The sequence below is a fragment of the Ipomoea triloba genome, chromosome 13 (genome assembly GCF_003576645.1).
Source record: "Ipomoea triloba cultivar NCNSP0323 chromosome 13, ASM357664v1".
In the NCBI taxonomy this organism is placed as follows: Eukaryota; Viridiplantae; Streptophyta; class Magnoliopsida; order Solanales; family Convolvulaceae; genus Ipomoea; species Ipomoea triloba.
Window position 1 is genome coordinate 17,219,732 of NC_044928.1, and position 14,286 is coordinate 17,234,017.

At 39.4% G+C, this 14,286-nt stretch overlaps 1 protein-coding gene across 1 annotated transcript; it reads left to right on the top strand.

Moving 5' to 3' along the window:
• The first annotated feature begins 9,898 nt into the window (after nucleotides 1–9,898).
• Nucleotides 9,899–11,339, top strand: LOC116001285. Its single transcript, XM_031241170.1, has 2 exons — nucleotides 9,899–10,544; nucleotides 10,705–11,339. Exons 1-2 carry the CDS (start codon nucleotides 9,899–9,901, stop codon nucleotides 11,337–11,339), a joined length of 1,281 nt encoding a protein of 426 aa, XP_031097030.1.
• The last annotated feature ends 2,947 nt before the right edge of the window (nucleotides 11,340–14,286 follow it).

Here is a 14,286-nt window from a genome sequence, read left to right on the forward strand (position 1 = left end):
TATTCACATGACGACTCAAAATTATCATACTTGCTCAATTTTGTTTCCAACATCCACATATTGGTCAATGATTTTCCACCATGAAAATCCAAGTAACGAAAGTCACATTATTTCTTAAAACGCAATTTTTCCCCAAATTAAGAAATGTAATGCACAAAAATAATATTCGAGCTTTCAAAAATTTACCCGGTTGCCCGTAGGCCTTCCAAACATCATAACACTCGGGATTAAAAACATCGGGGGAAGGTTCGGTTAAAAACGAGTCGGAAACGAGTCGAAAACGAAATCGCGTCGCGAAAATTCGCGGTTATTCGCAACGGCGGACGTACAGCGGACGCGTGCATCCGATGGTTCGGCAAATGACGCCGACAAACTGGGCGCCACGGACGCGCGCCCGTGCCCGCGTCCGGCCTCTCGGCCGTGACGCCGTAACTCTGGGCGTCGATGGACGCGCGTTGGACGTGCGTCCAAGGACGCGTCCATCAAAATTTTTGGTCAAACTTGTTTCTAACCATTCCTTTTCAGCAAATTTCAGCTTGGCGCAGTCCGAAAGATTGAGCCGGTAAAAATAGTTCCCGAACTCTTTTTCACTTGAAATTTTTATGGTAGAACCCCAACTTATAGTACTTGATGTCCATAAAAAGTTTTGGTCATTTTGATCCGCGAATAAACACAGAAAATTCCATTTTTGCCCTTGGCAGTGTGCTGTCCATAATTTTTCTCTCTGGACCAGTTTTGGAAAAAAAATTCGAAAACCATACTTATACTACTCCGATAATTATGAAATTTTATATGCAGGTTCTACACTTATAGAAATACATGTCTAAAAAATATAGGATCAAAATACCTTACCAATTTTACCCAATAAATCTCGGAAGTTACTGCCAGAGACTATCTTTATTATTATTTTTTTCTCAATATTTTCACAAGTATAAGCCTATATGGACATAAACACAACATATACATGCATAAATTAACTATGAACATGCATACCAAAAATTACTAAACATTAAAGTGTAGTTTCTTTGAGCCAACTTGTAGATCCATAAACTTAACACATGATTTTCACATAAAATTCCTAGTCACATAATTTACTAGCATTTGATCACCTTCAAGTGACTAAATCAACCTAAGGGATTCCTTACCTCTTTAGAAGAATTTTAAAACCGTAAGAGTTGATGATCTCCTCTTTCGAGCCCTTCACCAAAGATCCTAAAAACAAACACCATAATAACAACATTTTCCTGCACCTTTTGTTTACACTTAAGTTCTAGGAAGGATTTAACTGAACAAAACCAAAGTCTTACCTACACTAGAGCACTTGAGTTGAAGAGATGCTTAGGAGTTCTTGATCACAAAGTGGAAGACTAAGCTTTTCTTTCTTGAGTTCTTGATCACAAAGTGGAAGACTAAGCTTTTCTTTCTTCTTCCTTTTTCCCTTATGATTTTCGAACTTAGTTTCTTTCTTCTTCCTTTTTCCCTTATGATTTTCGAACTTAGAAGTAGGAGAGAGGGGATGATGGTGAGTCTTGCTTGAAGATTAAGGAACAAGTGCAACATTCCCATACTTCCTATGACATGCCATTAATGCACTAACCATGTGGTAAATAGGAGTGCCACATGTCAACTCCCTATGGTGGCTCTTGAAGAACAAATATTTACTTTGCCAGTTTGGGGTTAAATCAGATGAAAGCAAATATTTACTTTGCCAGTTTGGGGTTAAATCAGATGAAAGTTCATATTTACTTTGCCAGTTTGGGGTTAAATCAGATGAAAGTTCAGAGGATTATAACTTAATTCGAGAAAATTCTAACACCAAAATTATCCTAAAAATAATCCCGTCGATAACCACTAAAATTGGGAATTTTTCGGTATCTCGCGAAATATAGGTACAAGGTCCGTAACAATTTTACCCCTTACAGTCCGTTTAAATTTTCACTTGAACTAACTAGAAGTTCAGGCTTAATCGTATCATACTTAATAATCTAATCTTTAGGAAAATTCGAACTGTATAAGCATCCTTTAACATTTTACGGTTCGTGACCGGTACGTAGATCGCAGCTTGTTAATAACTAGTCTCACTTATAAAAATCCTTCTGAAGTACCGAGAGATCACCTCATAAATATTATAACCTAAAAAAAAATATTTTTCGAACCCTAACTTTGTCGGAAAAACCGAGGGGTTACAAAAGTTAACTGAATATTAACGGAAAACTTAACGGATAATCATAAAAGTAAGGTTAAATTAGGTAATCTCTATTAATAATATTAATCTGAATTATCTTAACCATCTATTTGATTAAATAATTCATCTAAACCATCTATTTGATTAAATAATTTGACAGCCATTTTTTCTACCCATTTTAGGCCAAACTCTCTTTGGCTCTTATTAGTATATATATATATATATATATATATATATATATATATATATATATATATATATATATATATATATAGGGATCGATTCACATGAGGACACCTATATTATTGAGGATGATTAGAACTAATCTGGTACGTTGATTTTTAGTAATAGATGGTGTAGATTAATGGTATGTTTTAGAGTATTTATCTATTTTCTTTGTTGGGTGGAGTTTTTTATGTAGACGGGGGGTATGTGTAACCCCTCACTAATTCCAATAAGCTGCGATCATGCGTGCCGGTCACGAACCGTAAAATTTTTAGGAACTTGTGTTCGGACCCGTTTGTCCTAGGAAATGGATTTTTAGACATCATACTATTATTCTTGAATTTCCTATTTAATTAGATTAGCCCATAGCAGCCAAAATTTATTTGTGATCGTACCTCGCGGAATTTCGCGGTGTACCGAACCTAGCCCAATTTTGAGGTTTAGACTGGAATAAATTTGTGGTTTCGAAAATTATTGGATTTAGATTATTTTCTACCGAGAATTCATCTGTTTTAACCCTTACCAGTCCAATTGAAGATATTTTTTTTGAGGAACCATAAGACTTTGACAAGTGTCACAATTTTATCCACATCTTCCTCATTCTTATCTTATAAGGGATGATCCAATGTGACTTAGTCTTCAAGACTCCTCATTCTTATCACATAAGGGAAAATATAAAAGCTTTGTTCCCATTTATTTTTCCCCATTTCCCTTCAAATTGCCGAAAAGAGAGAAAGGGTGAGAGAGTGTGTGATTCTTCATCTCCCTCCACCATTAAAACATTGCTTCCATAGCCAAATTTCTTCACAACTCTAAAGATTATTCGGTAAGATTTCGATTTTATTCGGTAGAAAGCTTTGCATTCCTTCCTAGAGCTTGAATCTAAGCTTAGTTTCTTAAAATATTGTGTTATGGTGTTGATTTTGATCATAGGATTTAAGGTGAATTTGGGGAAAAGATTCAAGAGTTGTTCCTACGGTGTTAGTAAACCTTCTTGAGGTAAGGAATCCCCTTATTTGGTTGAGGTTATTTGAAACTAGATATGTAACACCCCGTAAATTCGTTTGAGCCTTACGACCGATAATTAATTCCTTGGGCAATTCATTTATTCTAATTGGGCTAGTTCTTCCAATTTCACATATATATATATATATATTTCTTGAGCCTAAATTAATTATTCTAACCAAGAGCCCAATTCTTGAATTTATTCTTGTAAGGGATTTTATTCAATTTGGATCCTTACAATTCTTATAATTAAAAGTATTCTTACAATGGCCCAATTTCTTAATAATATATAAGTATAAAGTCTTTAAGACATCTTATGGGCTTTCTTTATTCTAATATATATATGATTAATTGACTAGAGATGAGTTTCTTAGCCCAACTAATTAATCTTGTACATTATATTCTTGTATGTATATAATATATGTTTTGAGCCCAATTCTTATTAAGTCTTTCACCCTAATATAATATATGTATTGTAGTATATATATTCAAGACTAAAAATCCCTAAAGGTTTTCACTCCCTCTCTCTTCCCTACTCCTACACTTTCACGCCACTTTCATCTTCATTTTCCTCCAAATTTGATCTTCATTTCTCCTTCAAGAATTCAAGTCAAGATTGCTCCTTTAGGCTTGTTTGAGTTTGGGTAAGTGCATCTATCTAGGAATATTCTTTGCATCTTATGGTTTTAGTGATCTTTATGCAAGTTCTTATAATGTTCTTTTGGGGTTCTTTAGGTAAAAGATGATCAAGGTGAAGGTGGGGCTTTGTGATCTTGCTTAGGGCTTGTTGGAGTTGGAGAAAGCTATTCAAGGTAACCACTATGTCCATCAAAACTATTTTTATTCACTCCTATTCTATATGATGTTCTTGGTGTTGGAAATCCTGAAAATTCCTTGTGATTAGCCTATTTTGTTGAATCTATTTGTTGGATTTCATCTTGATCTTTTGATTAGTGTTGTATGATCATTGATGGTTTGGATTTCCATGTCTTTGGCCTCTAAATTGGATGAAATGTTGGTGTATTGGGTCTGATTTTGCTCTCTGGAAATACCTTCTTCGTGTCTGCTTTGCATTCTGGAACTGGGAGTTGAAGTTGACCTTGCGGAGGTCCTCGGCGGCACAATGTAACCCGCCGGGGAGTTCCGCAAGGCCAAGGCGGTTGGGTTGGCCGGAGAGTGGTGTTCCGTTGAGGCAGTCCGCCTCCTTCCTGCGGAGGAGTGCGGCGGAGGACGGTGTTCCGTCAGGGTGTTCCGCAAGTACTCTGGGAATCTGCTCTCAGAGGCTGTTTTTGGGATGTTGTTGTCTGTTGTTCCTCCTTTGTTCCTGATTATTGTTGGATTGTTTTGTGGAGTATTTTACCATGTCTTTGGAGTATTTATCCATGCCTTTTGTTGGGTAATTACTACCTTGTCTTGGAGATTTATTCGTGTCTTTGGTTTCCCTTTTTGTACTCTTGGTCTATTGATTCTTGATATTCATTTACCTGGGAGTTTGTTTGTGTTCATAGATGAGATGAACACTTTGTTTGGTTGTTTTGGGCTGAGGTTGGAGTATGAGTATGTGATGTTGGTTTGTTGGTATCATTGGAGTTTGTTGGGTGAACTATATGTGCTACTATTGTTTGTATTCGGGTTCATTACCCCTGTGATTGGGTTCATTACCCCCGTGATTGGGTCGATGACCCCTGTGATTGGACTTAGGTCCCTGTGATTGGACTACGGTCCCTGTGACTGGGTTCATTACCCCGTGATTGGGTTCATTACCCCCGTGATTGGGTCGATGACCCCTGGGATTGGACTTAGGTCCCTGTGATTGGACTACGGTCCCTGTGATTGGGTTCATTACCCCGTGATTGGGTTCATTACCCCCGTGATTGGGTCGATTCACCCCTGTGATTGGACTTCGGTCCCTGTGATTGGACTTCGGTCCCTGTGATTGGGTTTTTACCCCTGTGTACTTAGTCTCTGATTGGGATTGGGTTTGATATGATGCTTGGTGTGAGGTTGGGTGGTTGGTGTTGGGTTTCCTTCCGGTTCTTTGGTTATGAGTCCTTGTTTATTCTGTTGATATCTCGTTGTTCTCAATTATGATTGATTGTTCCTTATGATTGTGTTCAGTTGGTATCTCGTTTGTGGATTCGTTATATATATATATTCCTTGTTGGATATTAGCTTCGTTTGGATGAGTCCTGGTTCGTGATTCGTTCAGTTTATCATTGTTGAGTATCCGATTTGAACTATTGAACAGTTTGTTGGTGTTTATATTCTATATGGGTGTGTAAACCTATTTACAAGCTTATATGTATATCTATACTTCCTTGCGGGTGTGAATAGTGGTTACTTAGCAGTCTTTTGCTAATGGTTCTTTGTGTGTTTTCCAGGTTTGCCTTAAAGTCTTTGCGTGAGCGCGATAGAGATACACCCGTATGAGGAGGCTTAGATAGTGGTTATGTTTTAGATTTATGCTTTGGCCTGTGAGCCATTTGAGATTTCTTTATAAACTCTTGACTAGTGTTTGGATGTTTTGAGACTTGACTTAAGGATTATCGTTTATACAGTTCAGCTTTTATGGTTAGCCTGTGCATCTAGGCCGTGTTATCTTACCTAGATGTGGCATGACGCCCCTTAGGTTTTAAATTCGCTTCCGCTATGTTCTGTTGTTGGTTGAGATAGTCAGCTGTTGTGTTGAGTTTTTATCTATCTCAGCTTATGTGAGGTTGGGGTGTCACAAGATAATTGATAGCTAGGTTATGAATTGTTGTTGATTGGTGTACATGAAACCTATATGTTATGTGGTGTGCATATGCTATGAAGTGGGGAAACTATGTATTTAGGTATAAATATATATGTATATGCCGTGTGTGTATATGTGGTGGGTGTGTGTGTCGTGATATGTGCATATATATATATTGTGTGTAGTATGATGTATATATATATATACTGTGTACGTGTGTGTGTGTTAAATATATGTTTGTAGTATAGTAAATATATATATTGTGTGTTAAATATATGTTTGTAGTATAGTAAATATATATATGTGTGTATAAATATATGTTTGTAGTATAGTAAATATATATATGTGTGTAATATGTATATGAAACATATGTATGTACGTGTAGTATATATAGTTATGTGTGTGTTATGTATATATATACACGTGTGATGTGTGTGTGTTTAAACTATATATATATATATATATATGTACATATATGAGTATATATGTATAATTAAATAAAGGTTGTATTATGTATATATATATGGTATGTGTACTTTATGTGAGTATGCATAAATGTGGAAAATGTTATGTTGAGTGCATATATACATATGTGTAGTGTGATGATGCGAAATGTTTTGAGCAAAATGTTTTGAGAGACAAGACTTTTGAACTAAGTTAAGAATGGTGATTGATTTCAAAGGAGGACTTGATTTTGTGGAAAATGTCTAAAAAGTGATTTTGACTCAAGAAAAGGGAAAAGGAAGGAAAATGTTTTCAAACCTTAGTTCTAGTAAAAGTGGTGAAGGACCTTGTCTTGTAGCCTACGGGATAGAGAGCTTAAAGTGCCTTCCCGTATGGTGGTTATGTTATTGTATGACCAGTTCATACTGTGGGCGAAGTCTATTCGCCGAGTACTATATCACCCGGAAGGAAAAGGGTCTCCTGCGGGGGTGTGCACACTTAAGTATAGTCACTCTATTTTCGGGTAGGGGTCGTTCTTATGAACCTAGTGAGGCTAGCTAGGAATCATTTCAACGCTCCTATAAGTCCAGGGGATCAGTATTAGACCGGACGATGACCACTGAACCCGAGTTGAACGATCCAAGTGGTCAGTCAAAAGTGGAGAAAGGATACTCTGAGGCCTCACACTCACTTTCTATCTAGAACCAAGTGGATTTTGAAATATGAATGTAGTTACGCTGTAGCTACGGAGAAGAGGTATGTGAAAAGTATTGAAAATACCCAAAGGTTATGGGTGATCTCTTTGAAAGGTGAAAAGTGAAGAGAATTTCCTTATGAGGGAAATGTTTTTCAAAGAAATTAATTGAGAGTAAAAATGTGGGATTTGTGTTTTTTTTTTCCATTACTTACTTGCATGCTTAAATGTTTAGCAATACATTCTTTGGGTAAGTAAATAATTATTAAATGACCTCGTCTAGAGGGAAAGTGATTCAAGATTGATATTGAAATTGTTGCCTGTTATGTGTGCACGTTGCTATGTGTAACTGTTGTAGGTAGAACCTCGGCTGATGAGTAAGGATAGGGTTTTGATGTAACAATTTTTTTTACAAAACCTTTATTTAGTTTTGAATAACCCGTGGATATCCTCACTTAGCCGTCGCGCTAACTACACTTCAATGTGTATTGTTTTTATCAGATGCAGTTTAGTGAGTACCTCTGTAGCCGATGAGCTCAGAATAGAAGAGAAGTGCAGGTCGAGGTCTACTATGATGTTGTTGTAGTGTGTTGGTATTGTAAGTTTAGCCTTAGCACTTAGAGTGGAGTTTGTCAAAGAGGTGATAGAATTCACTCTAGGTGTGGCGGTAGCACCCAGTTTTCTGTTGAGTAGATGTAAGCTTCCGCAACGTCTGATTACTGATTTGTAATAAAGTATAAGAGTGGAAAATTGGGGTGTTACAGTATTTGTGTAACTTTAGCCTTGGAATTATTATGTGTAGCGATTTTTTAGGCTCAAATATTTAATCTCACGTTTCCTAACGCAACACTACTTCTCTCTCTCCTTTTTTCAGTTTTGGAAGCTAAAAAGTTGGCGTTTTTTTCCTTTGTTCTCTACGACGATGAATACCGATTGTAGGCGGAGTGAGCCATCAATGGCGGAGCGAGGAGTTTCCCAGCGGAGTAAACGGCATGGAGACTCGGCGGTGGCTTCGACACGAGGTTGGTTTGTTCGTCCTTTCCGTTTTTTTTTTTTTGTTCTTTTTCCTATTGTGGTGATGGGATTTTCCGTTCGTGTATAGCACACATTTGTGGTTTAATTTTCTGGGGGTTTTGAGTGTATATGGCACACATTTGTGTTTCGTGGGGGTTTTCTGTGTTTTCCGCCGGGGGAGGAAAGGTGTTACTGTGCATTTTCCGGTCGGTGGTGGCGTAGGTTCTAATGTGGGCACACACCCTATGCTATTCGGGCACACAAAAATATCAGTAATGGCTTACGTTTTTCACAACATTTGCTCAAGTAATATTTGCAGTTTTCAATGATAGGCAAACAACTAAAATTAATTACAAGATTTTAATTTTTTGTTCGTTGATATTTTGGAATCAACTGGAATTAATGTGCACGGTTGATTGCTCACTATTTCTAGTTCTCTGATTTTTTTTTTTTTTTTTTTTTTGTGTTCGATGCACTGTGGAGTTTATACCTGTAGTTTATATAATCAATATATTCATTTACTGTACTATGTTGTTATTAAATTCTTGTTTCCAGGATATAAACTCTAAACAATATATTCCTTTTATACGTAATTTACTGTATGTATACTGTTATTAAAATCTTGTTTTTACGGTAAGTTGACTAATAACATCATGATATTTTACAAGATTTTAATCTTCATTAGAGTTTATATCCTGGAGTGCTCACTTGCATATGAAGTGAAGTGTGCACGGTTGTGCCGGGTTATTATATGGCACTCATTCTGGGTTTTTTTTTTTTTTTTTTTTGTATTTATTTATGTATTGTGTCCCATTCTTGTGTATATTGTGTGTCATAATAGGCGGGAGAAGAATTTCCCACGTACTGTTGTATGCACGGTTTCAATAGAATGTTAATAGTATTTTTTTTATTCAAGCATAAAGTAATGCGCGATTGAGTTAGGGAATTTTTGTTTTATAGGTTGAAAATGAACGCATGGTTTTAATGATATATTAATATTATTATGTTACTGCCATTTAATGATATATTGTATGCCATTGTTTGAATTATTGTGTGCCAATGTTTGTTATTGTTTATGTTTGTTGGTGGTAGCGAAAAAAGCATAGGGGAGTTCGAATCGAAACTTCCTCTCTTTGTTGGAAAGAAGTCTGCTCTTCGGTCGTCTATAATAGAAGCGAAGCAGTGGGGTCTTCGTCCTAGCATCATAATGATGATGGCGATTTCGTTGAAGGGCCGGCTGGTTTTTTAGAAAGGATGTGGCGGGACCCTCTTTGGTATGCTCCAGATACTGATTTAATTGCGAAGGAGCGGGAAAGGTTTCCTACGGGTAGAGTTAGGGTGCCACCTTCACTTTTCATCCAGACGTTGGAAGACCTCACGGCACAGTAGAGGAAGGACATTACTGATATTGTGTTTGGTGGTGTTCATGAAAACAAAGGAAAAGTCGTAAAGTGATAATTATTTAAACTGCACTCAGTCATTATTCTAAAATATTTTAATATTTAATCGGGTGAGGAGGTTTGTCAAAGAACTCCTCTCCACGACCAAAGCCGATGCCCTCTGTCTCCTTGAAACCCGTTCTCTAAAAGCGGAGAAGATGGTGGCTCTAGCCTCTAGGTTGGGCCTGACCAAGCATTTTATTGTTAATCCCTTGGGTTTCGCTGGTGGTCTCCTCCTCTTTTGGAAACCTGACCTCATCGATCTCCACGTTGTTAGCTACAACTCCCAGGCCATTCACACGTTGGTGAATCATAGGCTGGGCAACTGCTTTATCACTTTTGCTTACGTTCGTCCTAACCCTTTTGCTAAGTGTTGTTTTTGGGAGTATTGCAAAGGCTTGGCAAACGCTACTCAAAGTCCTTGGATGGTGTTAGGAGACCTAAACGACATTGCGACCAGCGATGAGCAATGGGGTAGTTCTTCCCTCAATTACTCCTCGCTCCAAAACTTTGTGGACACTTATAGTGCTTGTGGTCTGCTTGATCCGGGTTCTTCTGGTCCCAAATTCACCTGGTGCAGATTCGCAGGGGATAGAGTGATTCAGAGAAGGAGACTGGACAGGGTTCTTTGGAATATGAGGGCTCAGTTAATCTTCCCAGAGGCTAAGGTGGCCGTTCTCCCCCGTCTTTGCTCCGATCATAACCCCATCCTCTTTGTGGAGGAAGCCGGAAGACCTCCGGACAGGAGCCTACGCCCGGTGAGATTCGAAGCCGCCTGGCTGTCAAACGATGACTATAAAAGCGGTAGCAAGAGATGACAGGAATCTGGAGGACATTATCACTGACGTGACTCAAAAGAACCTCCTGTGGAATCACAATGTCTTCGGCAACATCTTCAATAGGAAGCGTAAACTTGAATCTCGGATTCTGGGAATTCAGACTGCGTGGAATTATCACACCTCAGATAGGCTACAAGACCTAGAAAAACAGCTGTTACAGGAGCTCAACTCGGTCCTGATTCAAGAGGAGACTTTCTGGTTTCAAAAAGCAAGGACGGACTGGATCCGGAACGGAGACAGGAATACTACCTTCTACCATAAGTCGGCCTTAATCAAGCGAAACAGAAACCGCGTTCGGTTCCTCAAAATTCAGGGGTCCTGGACTGACGAATCGGCATCCTTGACTGATCACATTAATAGTTTCTTTTCTAGCCTTTTCTGCAGGGTCGATCAAACACAGCAGGCTCAACGCCAACCAGTCCCAACGGCTCTACAAATTCCAGGAGACCAGGCTTCCAATCTCCTTCGTAGGGTCCCCATTGATGAGGTCAGAAGAGCAGTGTTCGGGATGAAGAAGTATGGGAGCCCGGGTCCTGACGGTATTCCTGCCATTTTCTATCAACAATGCTGGAGCGAAATTGGTCCTGTCATGACAAAAATGGTAAATCAAGCTTTTGATAATGGTTGTATCCCCAACTCTTTGCTCCAAGCCTATATGACTCTCATCCCCAAAAAAGATACTCCGGAAACGGCCGCTGACTTTAGACCGATCACCCTCCTCAATGTGTCCTTTCAAAGTGATCTCCAAAGTCCTTGTTAATAGGCTAAGACCGGTTATGAGCAGATTGATCAGCCCCCACCAAAACAGTTTTCTCCTAGGACGTTCAACGATGGATAATGTGATCCTCACGCAAGAGGTGGTTCATAATATGAATAATACGAGGAGGAAAAAGAATCAGATGATCCTTAAAATTGACCTACAGAAAGCCTATGACAGTGTCTCTTGGGCCTACTTGGATACGACCTTGGTCGACTTTGGATTCCCGAGGCGCTTGATCGACCTCATTATTTTCTCCCTCCGTGAAAGCTCTTTAGCTATCCTTTGGAATGGAGGTCGGTTACCGCCTTTCAAACCGGGGCGCGGTCTTGGTCAGGGCGACCCTCTAGCTCCCTATCTGTTTAACCTGGTCATGGAAAGATTAGCTCATGACATCCAATCTAGAGTTAACTCTCGCACTTGGAAACCGGTTCACATCTCTAGAGGAGCAACAAGCATCTCACATCTCTTCTTTGCTGACGATCTCATGCTCTTCGGAGAGGCCTCCGAACAACAAGCCCGGATTATGATGGACTGTCTCAACTCCTTCAGCAATGCCTCGGGACTCAAGGTTAACTTCTCTAAATCCCTTCTTTTCTGTTCCTCTAATGTTAATGCAGGTCTCAGGCGGGACATTGGGAGAATTTTGCAAATGCCGGTGGCGGATTCCCTTGGCACCTACCTTGGTATCCCTATGCTAAATGAAAGGGTCTCAAAAAATACTTTCAATGCGGTGATTGATAAAATGAGAAAGAAATTATCAACCTGGAAGGCTAGTTCACCCAATATGGCAGGTCGAAGGGTCCTCGTCCAATCGTCACTTGCAATGGTCCCTACGTATGCCATGCAAGCTATGGCCATTCCGGTAAGCACTTGTAAGGAAATTGACAGAACTTGCAGGAACTTCCTTTGGGGTCATGATGACAACACCAGGAAACTTCATACTGTCAGCTGGACCGAAATTTGTAAACCTCGAAATGACGGGGGGCTTGGGCTTAGAAGGGCCCGGATTTTAACCTCGCCTTTCTCACAAAAATGGCGTGGCAAATTTTCCAAAACCAAGACAAGCTTTGGGTCAAAGTCCTCCGAGAGAAGTACGTAAAAAACACCGACTTCCTTCACCTCCAAAACAATTCCAATAGTTCGTGGGGTTGGAGAAGTATCATGAAAGGCAAAGAGGTCCTAGCTGACGGCATTAAGTGGAATGTCGGGAACGGGCTGAAGATTAACTTCTGGGATGACTGGTGGACCGGGGACGCCCCTCTAGCTTCCAACATAACCGGATCCAACCATCCGCAACACTCACAGGTTAAGGTCAATGCCTTGATAACTGACCAAAAGAACTGGGATATTGAGGCACTCCACCGCATCCTTCCCGCCGACCGGATTGATGAGATTCGGGCGACACCAATCGCTATCAATCCAGACCAGGAGGACACTCTCTCATGGCCACACTCCAACTCAGATATGGTCACTGTTTCTTCTGCTTATGACCGAATTGCAGGTTCTTCTATCGATGACCACCCCTTTCGTTGGATCTGGCAATCAACCTGCATGGAAAAAATTAAACTTTTCATGTGGAAAATCTCCAAAAATGGGCTCATGGTGAACTCGGAACGTAGACACCGGGGCCTCGCCGATTCGGCCTCTTGCCCGGTGTGCGGCGACAACGATGAGACCTTAGACCACCTTTTTCGGCACTGTCAGATGGCGGAAGCGTGTTGGGACTTGGCAGCCCCGCCGGCCAGTTTTCAGTCTTCAAACCCCCTCCCAATGCATCGTTGAATGGAAGCAGCGTGCGCCAACCAAAGCTGGGGCGGTAACGACATCAGCTGGGGTTTATTATTCCCGCACGTCCTCTGGAACCTGTGGAAAGCACGGAATACTGTGGTTTTTGTAACCCCTCGTCTTTCCGATAAGTCTAAGGGTCGGAAAATATATCTTTAGGCTATGACATTCATAAGATGATCTCCCGATATGTCAAGGGAATTTTTATACGGAGGTATAGTTGTCATTAAGCTGCGATCGTTCGTGCCGGTCACGAACCGTAAAATTTTCGAGGACGAATTTTCAGCTCGGATTTCCTTAAAAATTGATGATTAGGCATGTTATGACTAAGTATGAACTTCCTGCTTAGTTAAGTTGAAATTGGATGAGCTATAAGGGTCGAAATTTATTTCTGATCGTACACCGCGAAATTTCCGCAGTGTACCGAACCTAGCCCATTTTGGAGCTTTTGACTGGAATAAATTTGTGGTTTCGAAAATTATTCTTTCTGGATTATTTTCCACCGAAACTTTATCTGTTTGGACCACAACTGATATGTTGTGGAGATATTTTATTATTTTATTATTTTTTTTCCTAAAGCTTATCCCATAAGTTGGGATTAAATATAAAAGGAATTTTTTTTCCCTTTTCTTCCCCAAATGCCAAAAAGAGAGAGAGAGAGGTGTGATCATCTTCCACCATTTTTTCTTCCAAAGTTCCATAGCCAAATCCTTCTAAACTTCCAATTTATTCGGTAAGTTTTCGATATTATTCGGTAGAAAGCTTTGTAATCCTTCCTAGGTTATGAATCTATGTTTAATTTCTTGATACATGATGTTATGGTGTTGATTTTGAACCTAGGTTTTAAGGTGAAAATTGGGGAAAGGATCCAAAATTGCTTCCTAAGGTGTTAGAAATCCTTTACAAGGTAAGGAATTCCCTTAAGTTGGAATTAGTCACTTGAATTTGGATAATTGATTCTTTGTTGGAAATATGGTGTTTTTTGAGCTTTGGAAATATTTTTATACATGTTCATAGCTTGGATATGCATGTATATGTTATATTTATGTTCATATGAGCTTATACTTGTGAGAACAGTGAAAGGAAATCAGGGTAGATTCTGGCAGTAACTTCCGAGATTTATTGGGAAATATTGGTAAGGTATTTTAATCCTATTTTTTTT

What these genes read in the sequence shown, in the direction of transcription:
- LOC116001285 (XM_031241170.1), top strand. Translation starts at nt 9,899, where the DNA reads ATGGTGGCTCTAGCCTCTAGGTTGGGCCTGACCAAGCATTTTATTGTT. An exon ending in AAACGATGACTATAAAAGCG is followed by an intron (nt 10,545 to 10,704) that starts GTAGCAAGAGAT and finishes ATCACACCTCAG; the next exon opens with ATAGGCTACAAGACCTAGAA.